Here is a 26,033-nt window from a genome sequence, read left to right on the forward strand (position 1 = left end):
CCTCTTGCACCTCCACCTCCTGCACCTCCACCTCCTGCACCTCCACCTCCTCCTCCTCCTGCACCTCCACCTCCTGCACCTCCTCCTCCTCCTGCACCTCCACCTCCTGCACCTCTTCCTCCTCCTGCACCTCCACCTGCACCTCCTCCTCCTCCTGCACCTCCACCTCCTGCACCTCCTCCTGCACCTCCTCCTCCTCCTGCACCTCCACCTCCTGCACCTCTTCCTCCTCCTGCACCTCCACCTCCTGCACCTCCACCTGCACCTCCTCCTCCTCCTGCACCTCCACCTCCTGCACCTCCTCCTCCTCCTCCTGCACCTCCTCCTGTCTCTCCAGCAGTGCTCTTCCCGGACTGGGCCTACAGACCGGCGTGGTCGCCCGGCTCCCGGCAGGTGCAGCTGTGGCACTTCCTGCTGGAGCTGCTGGGGCGGGGCGAGGGCGGGGCCATCGGCTGGGGGGCGGAGTGGGGAGAGTTCGTCATCCGGGACCCCGAGAGGCTGGCGAGGCTGTGGGGGGACAGGAAGGGGAAACCCCACATGAACTACGACAAGCTGAGCCGGGCGCTGAGGTGACGCACACACACACACACACACACACACACACACAAATACACACCTATACGCACACATATACACACAAATACACAGTGAAACACTTTCATGTAAACACTTTTCTTCCAGATATTACTACAACAAACGGATCCTGAACAAGACCAAAGGGAAGAGATTCACCTACAAGTTCAACTTCAGCAAAGTGATCCTGGTCAACTATGCAGGATACTCTCCTCCTCCTCCTCCTCCTCCTCCTCCTCCTCCTCCACCCAGTCATCAGGTCATTACCATCTCCGCACATCTCTTATCACAACTTAATGGACTCCACCGTTTGGAAAACTGGCTTATGATGTTTGACATAAAGTTATTATTAAACCCACATTTAATTTGTTATTTCTCATCACATAAAATGAATTTGCTCAGTTTCCCAAAACAGGAGTCTGGTCCTTTAAGAAGAGTTTCATTCCAAAAACACTTACAAATATTTACTTATTATTCAATTAAATTAAAACTTGGACTTTACAATGTAATATAAAACTGGGGGACTTGAAGAGAGCAATCATTTCTGAAGCTTTATCATTTAATTATAATCTGTAGAGTCATTGTGTGGATATCATGTTCAGGTGACCGTCCTCTGAGTCATTCATAATTAAAGTACAGGTGCAGTCTATTTAAAGATATAACATTACAGGTTTCGTAAATTGAAATCCCAATTTGTAATAAAAACTCTTAATGTCATGCATTGCAATCAAGTTTATTTTACATTTATTAATTTATTTAAGTTTCAAATGAGGCCACCAGTGTGCAAAACATTAGTAACGCCTTCGTGCTATTACGTTTATTAATGTTTTAATCATCCGAAGCTTTGATCTAGAGCGTATTTAATAAGTCCGTAATAGATCCCCCGCTGTTCCTGATGTTGTTGCTCACGCGGTACCAGACGTATATATATATATATATATATATATATATATATATATATATATATATATATTATATATATATATTATATATAGATATATATATATATAATATAATATATATATATATTATATATATATATAATATATAATATATATCTATATTATACATAGATATATATAATATAATATATATAATATATATATACAATATATATATATATATTGCATTGCAAGCTCCGCGTTCCCATTCCAACCACCCTCCCATCTCATCCTCCATCCCTCCGTCTCCCAGCTGGTGCAGGGAGGCCCGCTCCCCTTTCTGTGCGGAGGAGCCGGCTCGGGGGTCCACAGAGGTGAGAACGCAGCCGCCACGCACAGGGGTCACGGGGGTCACAGGGGTCACGGGGGTCACGGGGGTCACAGGGGTCCACGGGGGTCACAGGGGTCCACGGGGGTCACGGGGGTCACAGGGGTCCACGGGGGTCACAGGGGTCCACGGGGGTCCGGGACCTTCAGTCTGTTCCCCGTTGTTTTGGTTCTGTCTGCAGAAGGAAAGCATCGTGAAGATAAACAGGAACATAAACCTTCAAAAATGGGGTCAAAAGGTTAAACTTTATCGATACGGGATTATACACACAATATGATGAAAAACAATAACATAGAACGACATATATGAAAGTAACTAGATTATATTGACACGATTAAAAAAAAGATTATACATATGGAGTTTCATTTAATGCTACCACCGCTAATAATAGTAATAATGCTGATTAAATAGTGTATTTATTTTAACATCTTAACTCGAGGTCCCCTTTCACAGTCTTCCTCCGCACAGAGTTTGTTCAGTTGCTATGACGATAGCTATGACGATAGCTCCACGAGTAAGAAGGGAACATTGAGTTTGGTTCAGTTTGTAATTTTTTGAAATTCCCGAGGTCAAGAATGAACTTTTCACACATTCTTTCTTTCTTCTTCTTTATATTTTTCTCCATAAAAAGTGTCAAACGCGTAAGTTATCTTGCGCGGCGGCGGCTAACAAGGTGAAAAAGACCGTTTGGATTCAGCGGCGGGTGACGTTAACGTGATTTAAGGCTTCAGGTTCATTCTGGAAAATAGATTTGTCAAATGAATGTTTTTTTTGAACCGTCGATGAGTTATCACATGAATCCGAGAGCGCTCGGTCGTCTTGACGACAGAATCATTTCGTCGCTCTGACTGATGTTTCTCTCCGTTTCCTGACAAGCGGTGCATCACCCCTTCCTGCTCCCGTGCTGCCTGCCGAAGCCGACGCCCCCCCGGGCTCTCCACGGCCTCTCGCCCTTCATCTTGGCCGACCCGGGGGACCCGGTGCTCCAGACCGGCTGGCCGCACAAGGGCCCAGCGGCGTGGGACCTGGACCACGTCCGTCGAAGCCTCCTGTTTGGGGGAGTGAAACAGACTGAGGAGAGGGGGAGGGTGGGGGAGAGAGAGTGAGGAAGGGGAACACACTGCAACACAAGGACTGCTTCGCCTGCTCAGATATCTCAAATACGCACCTCTTTTCTGTCTTGTCTTTTAGCTCATTGTAGATTAAATTGTTATTCATTTTATTTATTAAGTTGGACCCTGATGTGTGTGAGTTTTAGTATTTTATAGTAAACACTGAGTCAGCACTTGCGCATGTAAACAATTAACAACACGGCACTTGCGTTTGAGTAAATAAAGCAGTGCACTTCACTTAAATTACCCAGCAGCCCCCTCTGTTCTCCCTCTGACTCCGTGGAAGTGGTGAGAGCTGCATGAATGATGCATTGAAAGGGAGCTTTCACGTCTTCTCCGCAGCACCAGGACCAGCCGCCCGTGTGGTGCCACTCCGACCCGACAGGGGGCGCTGGCAACTTCCTCACAACACCGCTATTACCCCGGGGGAGCGAGTCAGAGCACAGATGTGTCGCAGAGAGGAGGACGTCTCACTCTGTAGATGTTTTCCGGGCTACACTAAATCCAAATCGGAAACACAACATTTTTTCTTCAAAAAGACATCTTATTACACAATTACATTTCTAATTTAAATGCACCTTGTTGTTTTATTCTTCTTTTTAGTTTAGTTTGTTATGTTTGTATGTAAACAGACGACAATGTTAATCTATAGTGTTTTTTTTTGTGTACACTGCATTCACAATACGAGTGTATTATCTTTTAATATTGGAAATAAAACCCAATAAAATGAACTTCCTTACTGCATTAGTGAACTACAATGTTGTATTGTATTCATCGCGGTTCTTAAAGTGTACACTATCTTGTTTTCACTGTAAATCCAGAAGACTACACCAACATCCAATCCTTAAAGGATTCTCAAACGGAGTGACCGCTCTTCGCCTCTTCACGATCTTTGACTCAGATGACGTTTTGGCGCCCAATATTCTAACGCGTTTCCACTGCGCCGCCGTTCGTGTTTCTTTTGCGTGTTTGTCGCACGTTGCGCGTTTATTTTACCCGTCGGCGTTGAGTTGTAACCTCGCATCTCGTCCGAAGGAAGAAGCGGAACGACAACATGCAGCGGAGCATCGCGTAAGCTTCACATTCAGCTCGAGTGTTTATTAGCGTTAAATAACCGACCTGACGTCAGCGAGTTACACGTCAGCTGGTTACCGTGCTAACCTGTGCGTTAGCGTCATAAGCTAGCGTTTTCTACGTCTGTTTTTTTTTTTTTAAAGTTTTGACGGACCGCTAAATGTCCCTCGTGAGCTCCCGTTGAACCGTAAACTGGTTTGTTTTTTTCCCGCGCCGCCGGAGAGGAGGCGTGGCTTATCTCCATGGAAACGGTTATCCTTTTTCTGCTTGAGTTCCTCGCGCTTTGTTTGAACGGAGGAGACGTGAATAGATTAATGGCGGTGATTGTGATTGACACTGATGATGATCATGCTAACGCCCATAAACTGTTCTTATCCTCTTCTCATTCTCTCCCCTCTTCCTCATCCTCTTCATTCTCTCCCCTCTTCCTCATTCTCTCCCCTCTTCCTCATCCTCTTCATTCTCTCCCCTCTTCCTCATTCTCTCCCCTCTTCCTCATCCTCTCCCTCATTCTCTTCCTCATCCTCTCCCCTCTTCCTCATCCTCTTCTTCATCCTCTCCCTCATCCTCTCCCCTCATCCTCTCCCCTCTTCCTCATCCTCTTCATTCTCTCCCCTCTTCCTCATCCTCTTCATTCTCTCCCCTCATTCTCTCCCCTCTTCCTCATCCTCTTCATTCTCTCCCCTCTTCCTCATTCTCTCCCCTCTTCCTCATCCTCTTCATTCTCTCCCCTCTTCCTCATCCTCTTCATTCTCTCCCCTCTTCCTCATTCTCTCACCTCTTCCTCATCCTCTCCCCTCTTCCTCATCCTCTCCCCTCATCCTCTTCCCTCTTCCTCATCCTCTCCCCTCATCCTCTCCCTCATTCTCTTCCCTCATTCTCTCCCCTCTTCCTCATCCTCTTCCTAATTCTCTCCCCTCTTCCTCATCCTCTCCCCTCATCCTCTTCCTCATCCTCTTCATCTTCCTCATCCTCTCCCCTCATCCTCTTCCTCATTATCATCCTCATCCTCTCCCCTCAGATCCTTCTTTCAGCCCAAGTGTAAGGTCACAGACGTTCAGAAGGTCACGGCCGTCCAGAAGGTCACGGACGTTCAGAAGGTCAAGGCCGTCCAGAGGACATCTGCTCCTGACCCCGTGAAGAAGTGAGACCCTGAGAGTTCACTTCCTGCCTCTGAGACAGGAACCAGGAACCCTGAGCGCCGGCTAATCTTCGCATGTTTTCGTCGTGTTTGAAACTTCCCCCGACAGCTTGAAAACGGGCAATTATCTTTTTCGAATCGCTCCGAATTCTGCATCTCGGTTTAAAAAGAGAAGTAAATCAAAAGAGAAGATAAACTCCGTGTCTCATCTCGAGGCTCTTTGATGGTTCATTATCTCCACGCGATCATCTTTTTAAAAGCCTCTTTAACTCTCTTGTCTACACACGAAGCCTCTTCATCACTCTGACCTCTCTTTCATGAAAGGTCTTGATGTTGCACGTTCCCGATTGCATTATCCGGTCTGGACCCCCCCCCCCCCCCCCCCCCCCCCATGTGGCTTGAAACGAGGCTCCCGGCTTTTCATTTATTCCAGTTGTCTGTGTGCTCGTCTCCAGACCCGCCAAAAGCCCCCTGAAGGTGCAGAACGGCGCCCGGGAAGCGGATTCGCCCGTCAAGAAGGTCGCCAAACGCAGCCGCCAGATCCTGGACAGCGACGAGGACGAGGAGGAGGAAGACGCTCCGGGGGTTAAAGAGCAAGTCGCCGCCGAGGCACCGGGAGACGAAGGGGCTGTGGATGAAAAAGAAAAGGTAACGCTTCAATTTCGGTTTGTTACAAGGTTCGTAACGGTCATGGAAAACCTGGAAAAGTCATGGAAATTTAAAAATGGTTATTTCCAGGCCTGGAAAAGTCATTGGGTTGGGGGGGAGAGTTTTGGAAAAGTCATGGAAATTTAAAAATGGTTATTTCCAGGCCTGGAAAAGTCATTGGGTTGGGGGGGAGAGTTTTGGAAAAGTCATGGAAATTTAAAAATGGTTATTTCCAGGCCTGGAAAAGTCATTGGGTCGGGGGGAGTTTTGGAAAAGTCATGGAAATTTGTTATATTCATATATTCATTCACGCAGTTTGATTTGAAAGAATAATCATTTATCTAAATATTTATTCTTTTAATCAAACTATGGACTCATTTAAGGTGAACTCGTGTATACACGGAGATTTCACAAAATGTTTTGGTCCTGGAAAATTGGTTTAAAGTCCTGGAAATCCATAGGTGCATGAACCCTGTTATTATAATCCCTAAATTGTCTCTGTGATTCATCTTTTTGTTGCGTTGATGGTCCACAAGATGTAATTATTAAGGTTTACGAAGAAACCTTAATAAACTAAACTTTGTATTCTCTGCTTCTCACTCTTATTTCTTCTTTGCTTTCTCTCCAATGTGTTTTTTTAATTATTTTTTATGAGTTAGTCTGTTCAAGAGTAACCGGATTTATGTGGATTTTCTCCTTCACGCAAAAACCTCGTGGATGTATATAGTTTTTTTTTTAGCAAATTAATTTATTCAAGCAGCTGTTTTTTAATCTTTAATGTTCCTCCCCTGGTTGGGGAGAACAACTTTTTTTTTAATGCGAAACCTAGAAACAACGTTTCTGCCCGTGACCTTCATCAAGGTCATCCTCAGCGGGCCTCAGGTCCATTACCCTTCCTCTGCTCCTCGTAGTTATTGATGGTTTATAAGGGAACGTGCAGACTTTGCTGAATTGGGCCTTTTGGAGACATGTCATGTGACAGTTCTCTACCTTCCTGTTGGACAGCTGTGTGTCACGTCCTTGGATCTCAATGCCGGCTGTAGATGCAAATAATCCCCTCAGATCATCGTGTCCATAGCAACGTCTCGACCCCGACGACCTTAAAAACTAACGCCGCTCGTCTGTTTTCAGAAGGATGACGTCTTCAAGGCCGTTCCCACGCCGCTGTCTCCTCCGCCCGCCCCCGTGACGCCGGCCTCTTCGGCTTCGCCCGGCACCCCGAGCTCCACCTCCCCCTCGGAGATCGTCAAGCGCAAGACCGGTCAGTAGAAAATCATCGTTTCTTTCTTTTTTGTTCCTTTTTTTAATAAAAAAAAAACCATTTCTTTATCTGTTGTTCTCAACTTTTTCCTCAAGCATTGTTCTTTAACTTTGACACCGGCTCATGATTGGTAGCTTTTCTGCCTCGGGCTATTTTACTTGATTATACTTATTAGCGGGAGCCTAATGTCTCCAAATACTCATTATTTCACAACAAAAACAACAACAACAACAAGACATTCATTACAAATTGAATGCATGAGAAGTTTGTGCACGAGAAAAGTCTTAAATATTCTTTCTCTCTGGAAGTTTCTCCACCTTTTTACCCTTCCGGACCGACTCTTTGTCCTTTTATCTCGCCTGCGTGTGCGTTTGTGGTGATTATTATGGTATTATTATTATTATTATTATTATTATTGTTGTGCATCATTTCTGCTCACCGGGCTTTAATGAAACCAGCAGAGCGAGTCGCGTCGTGATTGTCGGCCATCGTTGATCTCCGTTTGGTTTCCGGTCGGGTTCGCAGGCTTTAGTAACTTTCTTTAAATAAAAATAGAGAAGAAGAAGGAAAATGGGCATGAAGCGATTTATTATGCGGCGTCTGTGAACGCGTGAAAGAGAGCCGCCGGTTCCCGTCACGCATGTTCATCATCTGTGAACTCTAAACGTGTTACTTTCTGCATTTAGCAGCACGTGGAGCGCCCGAAGGATTCCAAGTTTCATGTCACACCAGACTGTTTGAAACGGGGAGTTTAAGCTCCTCGCTTTGTCTCCTTCATCCTACCTTCTTTCCTTCATCCTACCTTCTTTCCTTCATCCTACCTTCTTTCCTCTTCATCCTACCTTCTTTCCTCCATCCTACCTTCTTTCCTTCATCCTACCTTCTTTCCTTCATCCTACCTTCTTTCCTCTTCATCCTACCTTCTTTCCTCCATCCTACCTTCTTTCCTTCATCCTACCTTCTTTCCTTCATCCTACCTTCTTTCCTCTTCATCCTACCTTCTTTCCTCTTCATCCTACCTTCTTTCCTCCGTCCTACCTTCTTTCCTCCGTCCTACCTTCTTTCCTTCATCCTACCTTCTTTCCTTCATCCTACCTTCTTTCCTTCATCCTACCTTCTTTCCTCTTCATCCTACCTTATTTCCTCCGTCCTACCTTCCTTCCTTCATCCTACCTTCTTTCCTCCGTCCTACCTTCTTTCCTCCGTCCTACCTTCTTTCCTTCATCCTACCTTCTTTCCTCCGTCCTACCTTCTTTCCTCCGTCCTACCTTCTTTCCTTCATCCTACCTTCTTTCCTCCATCCTACCTTCTTTCCTTCATCCTACCATCATCCTACCTTCATCCTACCTTCTTTCCTTCTTTCCTCCATCCTACCTTCTTTCCTCCGTCTTACCTTCTTTCCTTCGTCCTACCTTCTTTCCTTCGTCCTACCTTCTTTCCTTCTTTCCTCCATCCTACCTTCTTTCCTTCATCCTACCTTCTTTCCTTCATCCTACCTTCTTCCTACCTTCTTTCCTCCATCCTACCTTCTTTCCTCCGTCTTACCTTCTTTCCTTCGTCCTACCTTCTTTCCTTCATCCTACCTTCTTCCTACCTTCTTTCCTTCATCCTACCTTCTTCCTACCTTCTTTCCTCCGTCCTACCTTTTTTCCTCCGTCCTACCTTCTTTCCTTCGGTCTACCTTCTTTCCTTCATCCTACCTCCTTTCCTCCATCCTACCTTCTGCAGCAGGGAAGCGCCTCGCTTTGTCTCCTCCATCCTATCTCCTTTCCTTCGTCCTACCTTCTTTCCTTCATCCTACCTTCTTTCCTTCATCCTACCTTCTTCCTACCTTCTTTCCTCCGTCCTACCTTCTTTCCTCCGTCCTACCTTCTTTCCTTCATCCTACCTTCTTTCCTTCTTTCCTCCATCCTACCTTCTTTCCTTCGTCCTACCTTTTTTCCTTCATCCTACCTTCTTTCCTTCATCCTACCTTCTTCCTACCTTCTTTCCTCCGTCCTACCTTCTTTCCTCCGTCCTACCTTCTTTCCTTCGTCCTACCTTCTTTCCTCCGTCCTACCTTCTTTCCTCCGTCCTACCTTCTTTTGCTTCGTCCTACCTTCTTTCCTTCATCCTACCTTCTTTCCTTCATCCTACCTTCTTTCCTCCATCCTACCTTCTTTCCTTCGTCCTACCTTCTGCAGCAGGGAGGCGCCTAGCTTTGTCTCCTTCATCCTACCTTCTTTCCTTCGTCCTACCTTCTTTCCTCCATCCTACATTCTTTCCTTCTTTCCTCCATCCTACCTTCTTTCCTTCGTCCTACCTTCTTTCCTTCTTTCCTCCATCCTACTTTCTTTCCTCCGTCCTACCTTCTTTCCTCCATCCTACCTTCTTTCCTTCATCCTACCTTCTTTCCTCAATCCTACTTTCTTTCCTCAATCCTACTTTCTTTCCTCCATCCTACCTTCTTTCCTCCGTCCTACCTTCTTTCCTTCGTCCTACCTTCTTTCCTTCATCCTACCTTCTTTCCTTCATCCTACCTTCGTCCTACCTTCTTTCCTCCGTCCTACCTTCTTTCCTCCATCCTACCTCCTTTCCTCCATCCTACCTTCTTTCCTCCATCCTACCTTCTGTCCTCCATCCTACCTCCTTTCCTCCATCCTACCTCCTTTCCTCCATCCTACCTCCTTTCCTCCATCCTACCTTCTGCAGCAGGGAAGCGCCTCGCTTTGTCTCCTCCATCCTATCTCCTTTCCTCCATCCTACCTTCTTTCCTCCATCCTACCTTCTTTTCTTTCCTCCGTCCTACCTTCTTTCCTTCGTCCTACCTTCTTTCCTTCATCCTACCTTCTTTCCTTCATCCTACCTTCGTCCTACCTTCTTTCCTCCGTCCTACCTTCTTTCCTCCATCCTACCTCCTTTCCTCCATCCTACCTTCTTTCCTCCATCCTACCTTCTGTCCTCCATCCTACCTCCTTTCCTCCATCCTACCTCCTTTCCTCCATCCTATCTCCTTTCCTCCATCCTACCTTCTGCAGCGCCTCGCTTTGTTTTCATCTTTTTGTGTTTCCGCCTCAGAAAGAGAACACGGTGCCTTTTTTTTAAAAATGTGCCTCTAATTTGACCAGTAATTGGGTCCTTAATGTTAATGTTTTCATTCCAACGTCTCCAAGAGAAGCTCCAGCAGTGTGCCATCCTGTGCTAGAACCCCAACGCAGGCGGACGTGGAACCCAAACTAAATCTACCCTGCAGCACCGCCGCTGCATAAAATTACAGTGAAACCCGGAGCTGCCGCTGCGCTGCATAATATCTTTCAGGATGGAATTAGTGTTTTGATTAGCAAAGTACGTCTCTGTGATTCCTTTCTCTTTATTCTTTCTCGTCGTCTCACATCTGCAGACTCGCTCCGTTTTCATCTCCACGTCCTCCACGGCATGATTTCTGACTCGTTTATCCATTTCGTTTTGTGTTTGTTTGTTTGTTTGTTTGTTTGTTTGTTTGTTTGTTTTGTTGCCCGTCCTGACGGCGTGCAGCGAGGAAGATGTTCCCCAAGAGGAAGCTGGATGAGAGCAGGAGCCGGAGAGACGAGGCGGAGGCCCCGGAGGAGCAGGGTCAGCAAAACAAACGCCCCCGCGTGGAGAGCGGCGCAGGTACGCCGTCCCATTTAATAGAACACCAGACGAGTGACACTTTGCCTGATCAGTGTGCAAAGTGTCCTCTCTACCTGGCGGTGTGTTTTTTCTAAGCGAAAAGCCTTCAGCCGTCACTTTAACCTGCGGAAGAGCAAACGGAAAGTTCCCCGTCCGCCTCCTCGGCCCGGCCGGCATCGTGACCCCGGCTTTGTCCGCTGAGGCTGGGTGCGCCACGTGTTTGTCAATAGTCATTCTCTCCTCCCCCTGACTCTCGGGTAAAAATGGAAAAAAAGAACCTTTAAAAAAAAAATATAACCCGCGGCATTTATTGAAGAAGGGCTGTGATGTTGAAAGCAATCTTCAAACAATAAAAATAAAACCGGGTTTCCTCAGTAAAAGCTGCTGGTTTATCTCTTCCATGACTCCCTTTTCTGTCTCTCCCTTTGAAGGGAGCGCCGAGGAACCCATGGAGGAAGGGGCCAAGGAAGAGAGTGTTGAAGAGGCAGTGACCGAGGCTAACGGCCCAGAGGAGGAGGTGAAGGAGGAGGAGGTGAAGGAGGAAGAGGTGAAGAAGAAGAAGGAGGAGGAGGAGGAGAGAAAGACCTCTGATGAGAAAGTAAAGAAAGCTGAAGGGGAGGAAAAGAAAAATAAAGCAAAGGAGAAGACTGATGATGAGAAAAGGCCCGTTGTTGCCAAGAAGAAGAAGAAGATGATGGAGGAGGAGGAGGAGGAGGAGGTCAAGGTCAAGGTCAAAAAGGACACGCCCGAGCAAGAAGAGAGCCCAAAAAGTCAAACGGCGAGAAAGCAGAAAGATAAGGAGCCGCTCAAGAAGGCTCCCATCAGCAGTTTCTTTGGTGAGCAGGAATTTGCATAGAAAAGAAAAGAAAGTGTAAATGCGCTCCTCCTTTTTTTTTCTTCTTTTTAATCAGAAACACGGCTCCACATCGCTTCGCTCCGCCCGTTCACCTTTTCACTTTGCTTTTGTTCCACAGCTCCCAGGAAAGCTGCAGCGAAGACGGAGAAACCGGAGAAGGACGACGGGGAGGAGGAGGAGGGGGAGAAGAAGAAGACGACGAGCGGCGAGAGGAAGACGAGCGGCGAGAGGAAGACTTCGGCGGAGGAGAGCAAAGACGCCAAAGGGTAACAACGACCGACAGGAAGTTAACGCCGGTTTATACCGTCTCTATGGTTACGACACGTTTTCACCGGGGGCCCAAGGTCATTCTGGTCCGGCGCTTTTGAGGCGAAATGAGGTGAAAAATGAAACTTTAAATCCGGTTCAGTTCAGTTCTCTCTGGCCGTCGACTCTGAAGGAGCCGCTTTACGCTCACAGCTCTATTCCTCATGTTTAGTCCCATTTGAAGCCAATAAACATCTGTTTTTGAGATTATTATGATTTATTTTTTACTTCTACCTGAAACAAACGTACAGAGGTTTTCATATTAATTTTTTTTTTACTAACACCCCCCTCCCCCTCCCCCTCAGCTTATTTTTGTAATAACCTGCGATGGAGCTGTCAGTGTGAACGGCCTCGTCTTGTCTGTTTTTCTCGTTTCATTTATATTTATATTTATGCCGCAGCGAGAGACTGAAATCATCCTCGAGGAACAACGAGCGCGCTACGTGACGGACGGCGCGCGCGAGAGAAAAAAACGTGATGGCGTTCCGACAAGTCGCGCGCTCAATTAGCCCCCCCCCCCCCCCCCCTCGAAAACGAACGCTCGACGACAGGAAGTCGGTCCCAGCGTCTCCTAAAATAGGCGAAGCGCGTCAGCCAGTCGGCGCTTCAATTCTGACAGTTTCTGTCAATATTTCTCATCCCAATAGATTCCTGTTTAAAGGAAATCTGCTCTTCCTGGGATGAAAGTCAAATGCTGTGTGTGTGTGTGTGTGTGTAGGAAGCTACGGTATTATTAATATCTATAAATTACATAAAGCGGTGCTTTCTTATATTGCGTGTAAAGAAACCAGCGGCGCCGCATTACTGCGTTGTCACTTTTGGGTCACGCTAACTCTTCCAACCGCTCACTATTTCGAGCTCTTTGGAGGGAAAGAGAAGGAAAGAAAAAACAGAACATTTTTCATCATTATTTTTGTTATCGCTGCCTCGTGTGCGTAGTGAACATGCAGGTTCCACCGTATCCGAAGGAAAAGACACGTTTCGATAGAGTGATTATTATTATATGACATTCCTGAACGCTCTTCTATTAAATATATTATCTTATTAAATACAGTTTTATTTTTTCCTTTTTTTTTTTTTTTAGAAGTGAACTTAATTGTAGTTCGACTTCTTCCAGAAGGGAATTCTCCTCCCACATTTCAGAGTGTGTTGTTGTTGTTGTTGTTGTTATTGATGAAACTGCGACTCTCCAGCTACAAACAGTGTCTCCGTCATTCAGATGTTTTTTTTTCCTCCCCAGAGAGGCGACCTCGGGACCAACGGACTACAACCCGACCAGGGCCGGCTACCATCCCGTAGACCACGCCTGCTGGAGGCGGGGCCAAAAGTAAGTCCAGCATGTTTCTAAAAAAAATAAATACATACAAATAAATAAATAAATGTCTTCGTATGCAGGAGTGGGATCCCAGAGTCTTGGAACGTGGTTCCCAGAGCCTGTGATGTTTTTCCAAATCCGTAGATTTTTTTTTTTTGAGAGATGCATTTCTCGCGTTGACCACTAGGGGGCCGGAAACCTAACTTGTGAGGAAACCATCCTGGCTTTGACTTCTCATGGACCTCTTGCATCACAGCTCGTGTGTGTGTGTGGCTCACAGACCTTTAAAGAAAGAAGCTTTTAAAACACGGCGTCTCCCCCCCCCACCCCCCACCCCCCCCCCCCCCCCTTTATGGAGCGTAATGGATTTTCCCTCCCTGCATATCAACCATCACTGACCCTTGTCCTCCTTTTGATAACCCTCCAAAATCAAAGCCCGTCGGCACTAATTGGCGAGCTGCTCCCGAAACAGCCGAGTCGGGTAGTGTGTGTGTGTGTGTGTGTGTGTGTGTGTGTGTGTGTGTGTGTGTGTGTGTGTGTGTGTGTGTGTGTGTGTGTGTGTGTGTGTGTGTGTGTGTGTGTGTGTGTGTGTGTGTGTGTGTGTGTGTGTGTGTGTGTGTGTGTGTGTGTGTGTGTGTGTGTGTGTGTGTGTGTGTGTGTGTGTGTGTGTGTGTGTGTGTGTGTGTGTGTGTGTGTGTGTGTGTGTGTGTGTGTGTGTGTGTGTGTGTGTGTGTGTGTGTGTGTGTGTGTGTGTGCGTGCGTGAGCGTGAGCGTGAGCGTGAGCGCTAACCGTCTGCTCATCACCCTCCAGAGTGCCGTACCTGGCGGTGGCTCGCACCTTCGAGAAGATTGAAGAGGAATCTGGCAGGTAATGGCTCCATATGGAGGAAAAGACGTCCCCTCCCCCCCTGAACGATTTAGGAGAAAGTCAAAGGATATAGAGCATACCAAAGATTTACCACTCGGGGGGGGGGGGGCTTCCTGCTGGGAATTTCTGTAAAATAATTAGTGTGTTCCAGGCAGATGTTATTAATTTGAGGGGAACATGGATGACATTTCACTCTTTCCAGGAACACTAACGTGTTTCTGGAGGTTCGCGGCTCGTAGCTCAACACACAGCCGACGTGTTAAAGGATGATTCATACCTGAAGTCTGCAGACGGCAAATTGAAAACACCTTTACAGACTTCCTTTTTTTTAATCTTTTGAGGATATTAAATGACACACGCTCCAGTGATTCCCCCCCCCCCCCCCCCCCCCCCCCAAACACACACACACACACACACACAACCCACACACTCCTATTGATGTATAGAGTTTCATACTTGAACTGTTCATCTTTTCTGATTAAAAAACAAACCCCCAGACGAATCTCGTTTTATTTACTGGGCAGGTGTAGAATTGGGTTAACTCGTCTTCCTCGTCTCACTCGTCCCCCTCGTCCTCATCTTCCTCCCCCGTCTCCCTCATCTTCTCGTCCTCTTCGTGTTCCTCGTCTCCCTCGCCTCCTCGTCTTCCTCATCCTCCTCGTCTTCCTCATCCTCCACGTCTCCCTTGTCCTCCTCGTCTTCCTCCCTCGTCTTCCTCCCTCGTCCTCTTCGTATCCCTCGTTCTCCTCGTTTCCCTCGTCCTCGTCGTCTCCCTCGTCTTCCTCCCTCGTCCTCCTCGTCTCCCTCGTCCTCGTCTTCCTCCCTCGTCCTCCTCGTCTCCCTCGTCCTCGTCTTCCTCCCTCGTCCTCTTCGTCTCCCTCGTCCTCGTCTTCCTCCCTCGTCCTCTTCGTCTCCCTCGTCCTCGTCTTCCTCCCTCGTCCTCTTCGTATCCCTCGTTCTCCACGTCTCCCTCGTCCTCGTCTTCCTCCCTCGTCCTCTTCGTCTCCCTCGTTCTCCTTGTCTCCCTCGTCCTCGTCTTCCTCCCTCGTCCTCTTCGTCTCCCTCGTCCTCGTCTTCCTCCCTCGTCCTCTTCGTCTCCCTCGTCCTCGTCTTCCTCCCTCGTCCTCCTTGTCTCCCTCGTCCTCGTCTTCCTCCCTCGTCCTCTTCGTCTACCTCGTCCTCCTCGTCTCCCTCGTCCTCTTCGTCTACCTCGTCCTCCTCGTCTCCCTCGTCCTCCTCGTCCTCGTCTTCCTCCCTCGTCCTCGTCTTCCTCCCTCGTCCTCTTCGTCTCCCTCGTCCTCGTCTTCCTCCCTCGTCCTCTTCGTCTTCCTCGTCCTCCTCGTCTCCCTCGTCCTCTTTGTCCCCCTTGTCTCCTCGTCCTCGTCTCCCTCGTCCTCCTCGTCTCCCTGGTCCTCTTCGTCTCCCTCGTCCTACGTATCCTTGTCTCCCTCGTCCTCCTCGTCTTCCTCCCTCGTCTCCCTGGTCCTTCTCGTCTTCTCGTCTCCCTCGTCCTCTTCGTCTCCCTCGTCCTCGTCTTCCTCCCTCGTCCTCCTCGTCTCCCTCGTCCTTCGTCTCCTTCGTCCTCTTTGTCCCCCTTGTCTCCTCGTCCTCGTCTCCCTCGTCCTCCTCCTCGTCTTCTCATCTCCTCGTCTTCCTCCCTCGTCCTCTTCGTCTCCCTCATCCTTCGTCTCCCTCGTCCTTCGTCTCCTCGTCTCCCTCGTCCTTCGTCTCCCTCCTCCTCCTCGTCTTCTCGTCTCCCTCCTCCTCCTCGTCTTCTCATCTTCTCGTCTCCCTCGTCCTCCTCGTCCTTCGTCTCCCTCGTCCTTCGTCTCTTCGTCTCCTCGTCTCTAACGATGCTGTTGTCGTTTCCCAGGCTGAGGAACATCGAGACGCTGTCCAACCTGCTGCGCTCCGTGCTGCTGCTCTCTCCAGGTAAACGCCGCTTTATCTCCCATGATGCATTCTGATGTCGCTACACAGCCACTCCATCAAGGGGTGGGGAGGGGGGGTGTTCTCTGGTGTGTGTGTGTGTGTGTGTGTGTGTGAGTGTTTTTCTGTGTGTGTGTTTGTGTGTGTTTCTCTGTGTGTATGTGGGTGATTCTGGTGTGTGTGTGTGTCTGCTTCTGTTTTTTTTTGTTGTGTGTGTGTGGCCATGTTTCTGTCGGTGTGTGTCCATATGTCCTTAATGTTGTGTGTCCCTGTGTGTGTGTGTGTGTGTGTTTGTCACAGTGACAGTTGTTGTGCGTCTGCTTCTCTTTGCGCTCTACTTTGTTGTTTGTGTTTCATTCCAGTTCACAAGACGCTTTTGGGCAAAATTTCACCGTTTCAAATTCAAAATATGTTCATCTGAAGAGTTTTTTTGGGGGGAAGCGGAGGTGGGGGGTGGGGGGGGTTGCTGAGGGAGTGAGTGAGTGAGGCAATCTTTAATTTTCCTAGCTAACGTGCTAATGTCACTCCTGTTGTGTTTGGAGGCGAACGTGAGGCACTCTGATTGGCTGAGGCACGTTTGAGGTATTTGTAAACATTGTGTGTGTGTGTGTGTGTGTGTCTCTCTCTTCCAGACGACCTGTTGTGCTGTGTGTACCTGTGTCTGAACCAGCTGGGTCCGGCCTACCTGGGGATGGAGCTCGGCATCGGCGAGACGGTGCTGATGAAAGCTGTTGCTCAAGCGACCGGTAATGAAATGGAGTTTCATTTGCGCCTAAACGGCGCTAACGCTGCCCCCCTTCTGCTCATCAGCCGCCCACTTACCCCCGTCCTCTCGTTTCCAGGGCGACAATTGGACAAAATCAAGGCGGAGGCGCAGGAGAAGGGGGACCTGGGCCTCGTGGCCGAGAGTTCCCGTAGCAACCAGCGCACGATGTTCCAGCCGGCCGGTCTGACGGCGGGGGGCGTGTTCAGGAAACTGAAGGAAATCGCCAGCATGAGCGGGAACTCGGTGAGCCGGCAAATAACACTTTAATTAGGAATAACTCTTTCATTAGGAATAACTCTTTAATTAGGAATAACTCTTTCATTAGGAATAACTCTTTCATTAGGAATAAGAATAACTCTTTCATTAGGAATAAGAATAACTCTTTCATTAGGAATAAGAATAACTCTTTCATTAGGAATAAGAATAACACTTTCATTGGGAATAACTCTTTCATTGGGAATAACTCTTTCATTAGGAATAACTCTTTCATTAGGAATAAGAATAACACTTTCATTATGAATGGGAATAACTCTTTCATTATGAATAAGAATAACACTTTCATTGGGAATAACTATTTCATTAGGAATAACTCTTTCATTAGGAATAAGAATAACACTTTCATTGGGAATAACTCTTTCATTATGAATAAGAATAACACTTTCATTGGGAATAACTCTTTCATTATGAATAAGAATAACACTTTCATTGGGAATAACTCTTTCATTATGAATAAGAATAACACTTTCATTGGGAATAACTATTTCATTAGGAATAACTCTTTCATTAGGAATAAGAATAACTCTTTCATTAGGAATAACTCTTTCATTAGGAATAAGAATAACTCTTTCATTAGGAATAACTCTTTCATTAGGAATAAGAATAACTCTTTCATTAGGAATAAGAATAACACTTTCATTGGGAATAACTCTTTCATTAGGAATAAGAATAACACTTTCATTGGGAATAACACTTTCATTAGGAATAACTCTTTCATTAGGAATAACTCTTTCATTAGGAATAACTCTTTCATTATGAATAAGAATAACACTTTCATTGGGAATAACTCTTTCATTAGGAATAACTCTTTCATTAGGAATAACTCTTTCATTAGGAATAAGAATAACACTTTCATTGGGAATAACACTTTCATTAGGAATAACACTTTCATTAGGAATAACTCTTTCATTAGGAATAAGAATAACTCTTTCATTAGGAATAACTCTTTCATTAGGAATAAGAATAACTCTTTCATTAGGAATAAGAATAACACTTTCATTGGGAATAACTCTTTCATTAGGAATAACTCTTTCATTAGGAATAAGAATAACTCTTTCATTAGGAATAACTCTTTCATTAGGAATAAGAATAACTCTTTCATTAGGAATAACTCTTTCATTAGGAATAAGAATAACTCTTTCATTAGGAATAACTCTTTCATTAGGAATAAGAATAACTCTTTCATTAGGAATAAGAATAACACTTTCATTGGGAATAACTCTTTCATTAGGAATAAGAATAACACTTTCATTGGGAATAACACTTTCATTAGGAATAACTCTTTCATTAGGAATAACTCTTTCATTAGGAATAACTCTTTCATTATGAATAAGAATAACACTTTCATTGGGAATAACTCTTTCATTAGGAATAACTCTTTCATTAGGAATAACTCTTTCATTAGGAATAAGAATAACACTTTCATTGGGAATAACACTTTCATTAGGAATAACACTTTCATTAGGAATAACTCTTTCATTAGGAATAAGAATAACACTTTCATTAGAGGGGGGCGTGTTCAGATGTATGTGTGTGTGTGTATATATATATATATATATGTATTTATGTATGTATGTATGTGTATGTATATATATATATATATATATATATATATATATATATATATATATACATATATATATATATATATATATATATATATATATACATACATACATACATACATACATACATACATACATACATACATACATACATACATACATACATATATATATATATATATATATATATATATATATATATATATATATATATATATATATATATATATATATATATAACATGAGGTTTGTACTCACTCGTGACCTCCAGTCTTTTCTGTCTTCTTCTCCGCTCGTCCTCCCGTGAATCTCAATTTCCTCCCCGTCTGCCTCAGGCCATGAATAAGAAAATCGACATCATCAAAGGCCTCTTTGTGGCGTGCCGCTTTTCAGAGGCCCGCTACATAGTCAGGTAAAATCACACACACACACACACACACACACACACACACACCGATATGTGTACATGTTCATGTAGCACCTTCTTCCAAGGGCGGCAGGGTGCAAATGGGGGCGTCGGCACTGACGGCTGTTGGTGTTTGATTGACAGGTCCCTGGCTGGGAAGCTGAGAATAGGCCTGGCTGAGCAGAGTGTCCTATCAGCTCTAAGCCAGGCGGTGTGCCTGACCCCCCCTGGACAAGGTAATCTTCCATGTGTACATTGAAGCGAGTTAAATTGACTAAATAAAATGACATGAAAACCCCAAACAGGGGGGGGGGGGGGTGGCGTACTCTGAATATCCCATAATATCCCCTCGGTGTTGTGAAACTCAAATTGCTGACGCCTCACACTAGAAAAAGCTTTTTTCCTTTCTCTCCGATTTACTTATTAATATTAAAGTTTTGTGCATCGTTAACGAGATTCTTCCGTGCTCGTTGCTGAATGACGTAATCGTAAAAAAATAATGAATAAAAACCCAACTGGGAGATCTCACACACACACACACACACACACACACACACACACACACACACACAGGGAAAAGGTGAGGCGAAAGCAAGAAATCACAACTTTTCATTTATAGAACTGTTAACGGCGTGTTAAAAAAACATATTCTAAACAAATTGGTTCAAATGAATATTCATGCCTTTTTTTTAAGAAGCCGACACAGAACCCGAGGCTGCTGCGTGGAGGCGGAGCTAAACTCATCTCATTAGCATTCGCGGCTCACTCGTGACCCGAGGTGTGCTTTAATAAGTCAATTAGACCGGAGGCTTCGCTGGGGGGGTGGGGGGGTGCATTGATCTGTGGTCTGGTGTGGAAATGTGTTTTCATTCACTATTATTATTATTATTATTATTATACACGCCCGGTCAACCAAGAGGAAAAAGAAGTGGCTCCCTAACGTGAATAATTAATGCTGATGAGTTTTAACTCTCGTCTTTTTTTTTTAAATGCGTTTCTAATTATTCACGTCGAATCGGAATGATTCACTCGGCCATGAACACGACACAGATTTATATTCTTTTTGGTTGCCACGGTGATACTGGGACGTCGAGTTGCAGGAGGAGACTTGTTTTGTTTGTTTGTTTGTTTTTTGAAGCGCGTCTCAAACTTTCATCCAGCAAACGTTCGGTGAAACAAATGTTCACCCCCCCCTTTCTCTCCCCCTCCCTCCCCCCCTCCCCTCCTCTCCCCTTTCTCTCCCCCTCCCTCCCCCCTCCTTCCTTATAGGTTTCCCCCCTGCCGTGCTCGACGCCGGGAAGGGAATGAGCGCCGAGAGCCGGCGGGCCTGGATCGAAGAGAAGAGCCTCATTCTCAAACAGACGTACTGGTAAGCCCGCCATCCCCTTTAAGCCCCGCCCACAATCCCATTTAAGCCCCGCCCCTCATCCTCACTCACTCATTCTGCTCACTTTTCACTTTGGACGATATCGATTTATTTATAATTTCTTTCTTTCTCTGTCTGTCTGTCTGTCTGTCTGTCTGTCTCTCTCTCTGTCTGTCTGTCTGTCTGTCTCTCTGTCTGTCTGTCTGTCTCTCTGTCTGTCTGTCTCTCTGTCTGTCTGTCTCTCTGTCTGTCTGTCTCTCTGTATGTCTGTCTATCTATCTGTCTCTCTGTCTGTCTGTCTGTCTGTCTGTCTGTCTCTCTCTCTGTCTGTCTGTCTGTCTGTCTGTCTGTCTCTCTCTCTGTCTGTCTGTCTGTCTGTCTGTCTCTTTGTCTGTCTGTCTCTCTGTCTGTCTGTCTCTCTGTCTGTCTGTCTCTCTGTATGTCTGTCTATCTATCTGTCTCTCTGTCTGTCTGTCTGTCTCTCTGTATGTCTGTCTGTCTCTCTCTGTCTGCCTGTCTCTCTCTCTGTCTGTCTGTCTGTCTCTCTCTGTCTGCCTGTCTCTCTCTCTGTCTGTCTGTCTGTCTCTCTCTGTCTGTCTGTCTGTCTGTCTGTCTCTCTCTCTGTCTGTCTGTCTGTCTGTCTGTCTCTCTCTCTGTCTGTCTGTCTCTCTGTCTGTCTCTCTGTCTGTCTGTCTCACTGTCTGTCTCTCTGTCTGTCTGTCTGTCTGTCTCTCTGTCTGTCTGTCTGTCTGTCTCACTGTCTGTCTCTCTGTCTGTCTGTCTCTCTGTATGTCTGTCTATCTATCTGTCTCTCTGTCTGTCTGTCTCTCTCTCCTCTCTCTCTCTCTCTCGCTTCCCCTCTATCACCCCCCATCCCCCCTCCCCCTCTCCCTTTCTCTCTCACCCCTTCTCTCCCTCCCTCTCTCTCTCCCTCTTTTCCACTCTCTCCCCCCACCCCACCCCTTTCTCTCTCTCCCCTTCTCCCCCCCCATCCCCCCGTCCAGCGAGATGCCCAATTACGACGTCCTCCTCCCCGTCCTGCTAAAAGAAGGCATAGACGAGCTGCCCAATCACTGCAAGCTGACTCCAGGTAGGCGACCAATCGGGAGGCGGTCCGGTCCGAAGCGCTGACTTGTATTTCTCTATTGATCCGTTCGGTGGAGGTGAGTCAGTTATTTTAGTTGATTCGTGACACAAAGCCGACGGACACAAGCAAACTACCAATCACGCCGTTTGTGACGAGGCGCCATGGCAACGCGGTGGAACACGACGACCAGCCGCCGTCTCGAGATTCACTAAATTGCCCGTTGTTGATCAGAGAGAAATGTAGCTGCTATATTCTGGCAGGTAAACAATTGTTATTCGGGAAAGGCAGTTTTTTTGGGGTTTTTTTCTTCTGAACATTTGAGGTTCTTAAAGGAGCCGGAGAATAAAAAAAAAAAGATGTTTTCGGTGGAACGTTCCCGTCCTGTCGTATCCGGCTCCAATTAAAGGAAGCAGTTTGGTGGCGTTTCATTATATCCTCTTTTCCTGGGCTTGACTTAGCAGTGTGGTTCGGGGGGGGGGGGGGGTGAGAGAGAGATAGACAGAGAGAGAGGGAGGGAGGGGAAGACGAACAAGTTCATTTCAAATCTCTGTTTGTGGGTGTGAAGCCGAGTGCCAATGAAGTCAATTTTCACAGCTCCTGTTCGCTCTTATAACCTGGAGGTCTGTTAGCGAGAGAGACCCCCCCCCAGACGGCGTATGTTATTGAGTTATTGGCTCGCCCCTGTCCTCTCACGAGTCCTCCCCCCCCCCTCCCCAGGTGTGCCCCTGAGGCCCATGCTGGCCCACCCCACCAAAGGCGTCGGCGAGGTGATGAAGCGCTTCGACGAGGCGGCGTTCACCTGCGAGTACAAATACGACGGAGAGCGCGCGCAGGTGAGTTTAGTTATGCGCATGCCTGTCGGCGGTGTTCTTTTGAGTCAGAGGTTCTGCCCCCCCCCCCCCCCCCCCCCCCCCCTGTGTGTTCGCTTGACTGCTCAGGTGCATGGTGCTTCTATTGTATGTGTGTGTGTTTATTCTTTTTAGATAAACACTTGTGCTTCTTTTGCCTCCAGGCAGAGAAAGCTTCTTCTGCCATTGTGGGCCAAGGGGGAAAGGGGTTCGGGGGGGGGGGGGGGTCGGAAAGAGGTTGCAGAGAGAGAGAGAGAGAGAGAGAGAGAGAGAGAGACGTGGGGTAGAGAGACCCAGACTGTAATGTAAACCCCTCCAGCTGTATTGTTAATTTTGGACAGTCATGCCAATAAAGTGCCTTTTGAACTGAGATAGAGAGAGAGAGAGAGAGAGAGAGAGAGACTCACTGCAGTGGACGATACCTCAAACAGCCAGCAGAGGGACTCTTGATACACTACTCAGCTAAAGTGTGTGTGTGTGTGGTATTTGATGAATCAAAAATAACTGCTTCTGCATTCAAGGCAGTGAGCGTCCCGTCTAATTAGTCGTGTGTTTCTTTCTTCTTATGTTTATTTATCAGAGGCGATGCTCATTGATCAACGGTGGGGGGGGGGGGGGGGGGGGGGGGCCGCCTCCCCCATCACGTTACTCACAGGGCTCGCCTCCCTCATCACGCCACTCACCTGGGCCGCCTCCCCCATCACGCCACTCACCTGGGCCGCCTCCCCCATCACGTTACTCACCTGGGCCGCCTCCCCCATCACGTTACTCACCTGGGCCGCCTCCCCCATCACGTTACTCACCTGGGCCGCCTCCCCCATCACGCCACTCACCTGGGCCGCCTCCCCCATCACGTTACTCACCTGGGCCGCCTCCCCCATCACGTTACTCACAGGGCTCGCCTCCCTCATCACGCCACTCACCTGGGCCGCCTCCCCCATCACGCCACTCACCTGGGCCGCCTCCCCCATCACGTTACTCACCTGGGCCGCCTCCCCCATCACGTTACTCACCTGGGCCGCCTCCCCCATCACGTTACTCACCTGGGCCGCCTCCCCCATCACGCCACTCACCTGGGCCGCCTCCCCCATCACGTTACTCACCTGGGCCGCCTCCCCCATCACGTTACTCACCTGGGCCGCCTCCCCCATCACGTTACTCACAGGGCTCGCCTCCCCCATCACACCACTCACCTGGGCCGCCTTCCCCATCACGCCACTCACCTGGGCCGCCTCCCCATCACATTACTCACCTTGCCCGCCTCCCCCATCACGCCACTCACCTGACTTGCCTCCCCCATCACGCCACTCACCTTGCCCGCCTCCCCCATCACGCCACTCACCTGACTTGCCTCCCCCATCACGCCACTCACCTGACTTGCGTCCCCCATCACGCCGGGGCTGCTGGGTCGCCGTTCCTCTGCACGCGGCGCCCGAGCAGCATTTACAAAGCCGTCCCTCGGTGAGGGGTCTTGGCACCGAGCCAGTGAATAACCAAGCTGTCAGTTTTTATTACTTCATATGATAAATAAATTAATGTCAATTTGGGAAGCATTCAAAATACAGAACAACAACAACAACAAAAATGGGTTATAATAATAATAATCTGCTGATGACAACCGCTAGCGTCACCTTATTACGTCACATTGTTCACATTATTAGTGGTTGATGCTAAACTTGATCAGAGTTCACAGAAGGCTGATCACCTGTTTTGTGTGTGTGTGTGTGTGTGTGTGTGTGTGTGTGTGTGTGTGTGTGTGTGTGTGTGTGTGTGTGTGTGTGTGTGTGTGTGTGTGTGTGTGTGTGTGTGTGTGTGTGTGTGTGTGTGTGTGTGTGTGTGTGTGTGTGTGTGTGTGTGTGTGTGTGTGTGTGTGTGGTTTTTATAAAAAATGGTATATTTCTCTCCACAGATTCACATTCTGGAGAGCGGCGAGGTTCGAGTGTTCAGCCGCAACCAGGAAGACAACACCAGCAAGTACCCCGATATCATCTCCCGCATTCCTAAGGTAAAACACACAGAGCGCTGCAGCCCGGCCCCCGGGGGGGGGGGGGGGGGGGGGGGGTTGTACAGCAGTGCGGATAACAACTGCACACATTTATCTCGCTCTCGTCTTTCATTTTGTTTCCGTCCGGTCTCCGGGAGCCGGCTCCTCCAATTGAATGCCCCTCAAGGTGTATTTGTTCCTGTGCTGCTGGTCTTAACCATCCAGCGCTCCCACTGCCATCTTTATTTATTTAGAGAGACGCCCACCGAGGGGAACACTGGAAGAGACCAGCAGGGGGCGACTATGAGAAAATGACTCTTCTCTAAACTTTGTAAACATGAGTTTACGGCCTCAACACTTCAGTGATGTTCATTTGGTAAACGATTGTTCCATTTTTGGGGCGGGGCTACACGGTGATTGACAGGTCCAACTGGTCTCCTCTCCACAGACCGTGTAAGTAGTCACGGTGACGTTGTCCACGTTGGGTTTGTGGTCTGCGAGTTCGAAGCCTCGAGTTCGTCCGCCGCCGCCGCCATCTTTGTTTTTGCTGAAGGCTGATATCTCTGAGCCAGCGCGGCCTGACTGGTTGTGGTTGCTCAGCTGGGAGGTCAACGAAGGTCACGCCGGCAAACTGAAAGTGAACTTTTCCCACCGCTTCCCACCCCTCCTCCTCCTCATCTCTACCCTCCATTACTCATCCCCCTCTCATCACGTAACATCTGCCCTCTCACTGACTTTCATCTTCTTCTTCTTCTTCTCCAGAACTTTTAAAAAGCTGCATGTCTCTTTTGTCTCTCACCTCTCGGTCCACTCGTCATCTTCTTCTTCTTCTTCATTGGTTCTTGATGATACCTGTTCTCTCACTCTTGTCTTGTTCATTCCTGTCTCCCTCTCTTCCCCTCATCTTTTTTCAACACTTGCAATTTTCCCTTTTTGGTCTCTCTCTCTTTCTCTCTCCATTCACATATTTTCTCTTTCTTTTCACCTTTTTTGTTGTTTTTGTTTCACTTCCTCTTTTCCCGTCTCCCAATGTGTCTCTTCCAACACCCCTCCTGCCCCACTTTTTTTTTTTTTTTAAACCCTCTTCTCCTCGTTCTCTCTTCGCTCCTCAACCTGTTTTTAATTAGTTTCTCTCACTCTTTTAGTCTCTCACCGTTACTGAGAGTTTTGAGAAGTTGAGGTGTTTTCACTTCCTTCCTTCTCCCGAGAACCCGACGCTGTCGTTATAAAAAAAATTAATATCGAGCTTGCGTCGATTTCCTTTTTTTTGTTTTATTGAACTTGTGACCCCTTTTAATTTATGACCCTTAATTCACCGTGTGAAGCTCTCATCAAGGAAATCAATTGATGATCGTAATAATAAACATGACGGACAATCACTTTTTAAGAAATCGCTCTAAATAAAACGACAACCCGATGTCAGGTTGTCATGGCGACGTGTGTGTGTGCGCGTGTGTGCGGACGCCTTCTCGGCAAAGCCGGAGTGAAACATCGAGGAGACGGCCTGATTAGATTTTACAGCACCTTGCTGCATTATTTTGCATATTAATGAGGGGGAAACTTAATTCTTCCTGCTTCTAATTGTGAATTGATATTAATTTATTAACGCATGAATATGATTCCAAATACATTAATGCACTACTTAGCCTCGTGACCTCGTGGCTCTAATGACTTGAGTCTTCACGGCTCTCACTCTGGTTGTACATTTAGGGATTAGCATCCCTCAGAGTGTGGGGGGGGGGGGGGGGGGGGG

General features: G+C 47.3%; 2 protein-coding genes across 2 annotated transcripts in view; both read left to right on the forward strand.

Annotated features, from left to right (window-relative positions):
• Positions 1-3,048, forward strand: part of LOC117746412 (ETS translocation variant 3-like protein) — a 4,651-nt gene extending 1,603 nt beyond the window's left edge. The window contains exons 2-6 of the mRNA XM_034555510.1: positions 338-569; positions 682-784; positions 1,768-1,966; positions 2,719-2,930; positions 3,034-3,048. Coding sequence (XP_034411401.1) covers positions 338-569; positions 682-784; positions 1,768-1,966; positions 2,719-2,930; positions 3,034-3,048 — 761 coding nt within the window. The remainder of the gene's footprint in view (positions 1-337; positions 570-681; positions 785-1,767; positions 1,967-2,718; positions 2,931-3,033) is intronic.
• A 782-nt stretch (positions 3,049-3,830) lies between these two features.
• lig1 (ligase I, DNA, ATP-dependent) overlaps positions 3,831-26,033 on the forward strand; it is a 25,115-nt gene continuing 2,912 nt past the window's right edge. Inside the window, exons 1-18 of the mRNA XM_034555511.1 lie at positions 3,831-4,025; positions 5,050-5,172; positions 5,625-5,817; positions 6,949-7,078; positions 10,592-10,708; positions 11,140-11,544; positions 11,683-11,830; positions 13,111-13,197; positions 13,997-14,053; positions 15,927-15,985; positions 16,615-16,728; positions 16,825-16,991; positions 18,925-19,001; positions 19,140-19,231; positions 20,265-20,364; positions 21,366-21,451; positions 22,166-22,281; positions 24,206-24,301. Of these exons, the coding sequence (XP_034411402.1) occupies positions 4,009-4,025; positions 5,050-5,172; positions 5,625-5,817; positions 6,949-7,078; positions 10,592-10,708; positions 11,140-11,544; positions 11,683-11,830; positions 13,111-13,197; positions 13,997-14,053; positions 15,927-15,985; positions 16,615-16,728; positions 16,825-16,991; positions 18,925-19,001; positions 19,140-19,231; positions 20,265-20,364; positions 21,366-21,451; positions 22,166-22,281; positions 24,206-24,301 (2,184 nt within the window). The 5' untranslated portion in view covers positions 3,831-4,008. The remainder of the gene's footprint in view (positions 4,026-5,049; positions 5,173-5,624; positions 5,818-6,948; positions 7,079-10,591; positions 10,709-11,139; positions 11,545-11,682; positions 11,831-13,110; positions 13,198-13,996; positions 14,054-15,926; positions 15,986-16,614; positions 16,729-16,824; positions 16,992-18,924; positions 19,002-19,139; positions 19,232-20,264; positions 20,365-21,365; positions 21,452-22,165; positions 22,282-24,205; positions 24,302-26,033) is intronic.

The sequence above is a fragment of the Cyclopterus lumpus genome, chromosome 17 (genome assembly GCF_009769545.1).
Source record: "Cyclopterus lumpus isolate fCycLum1 chromosome 17, fCycLum1.pri, whole genome shotgun sequence".
NCBI classification, from domain to species: domain Eukaryota; kingdom Metazoa; phylum Chordata; class Actinopteri; order Perciformes; family Cyclopteridae; genus Cyclopterus; species Cyclopterus lumpus.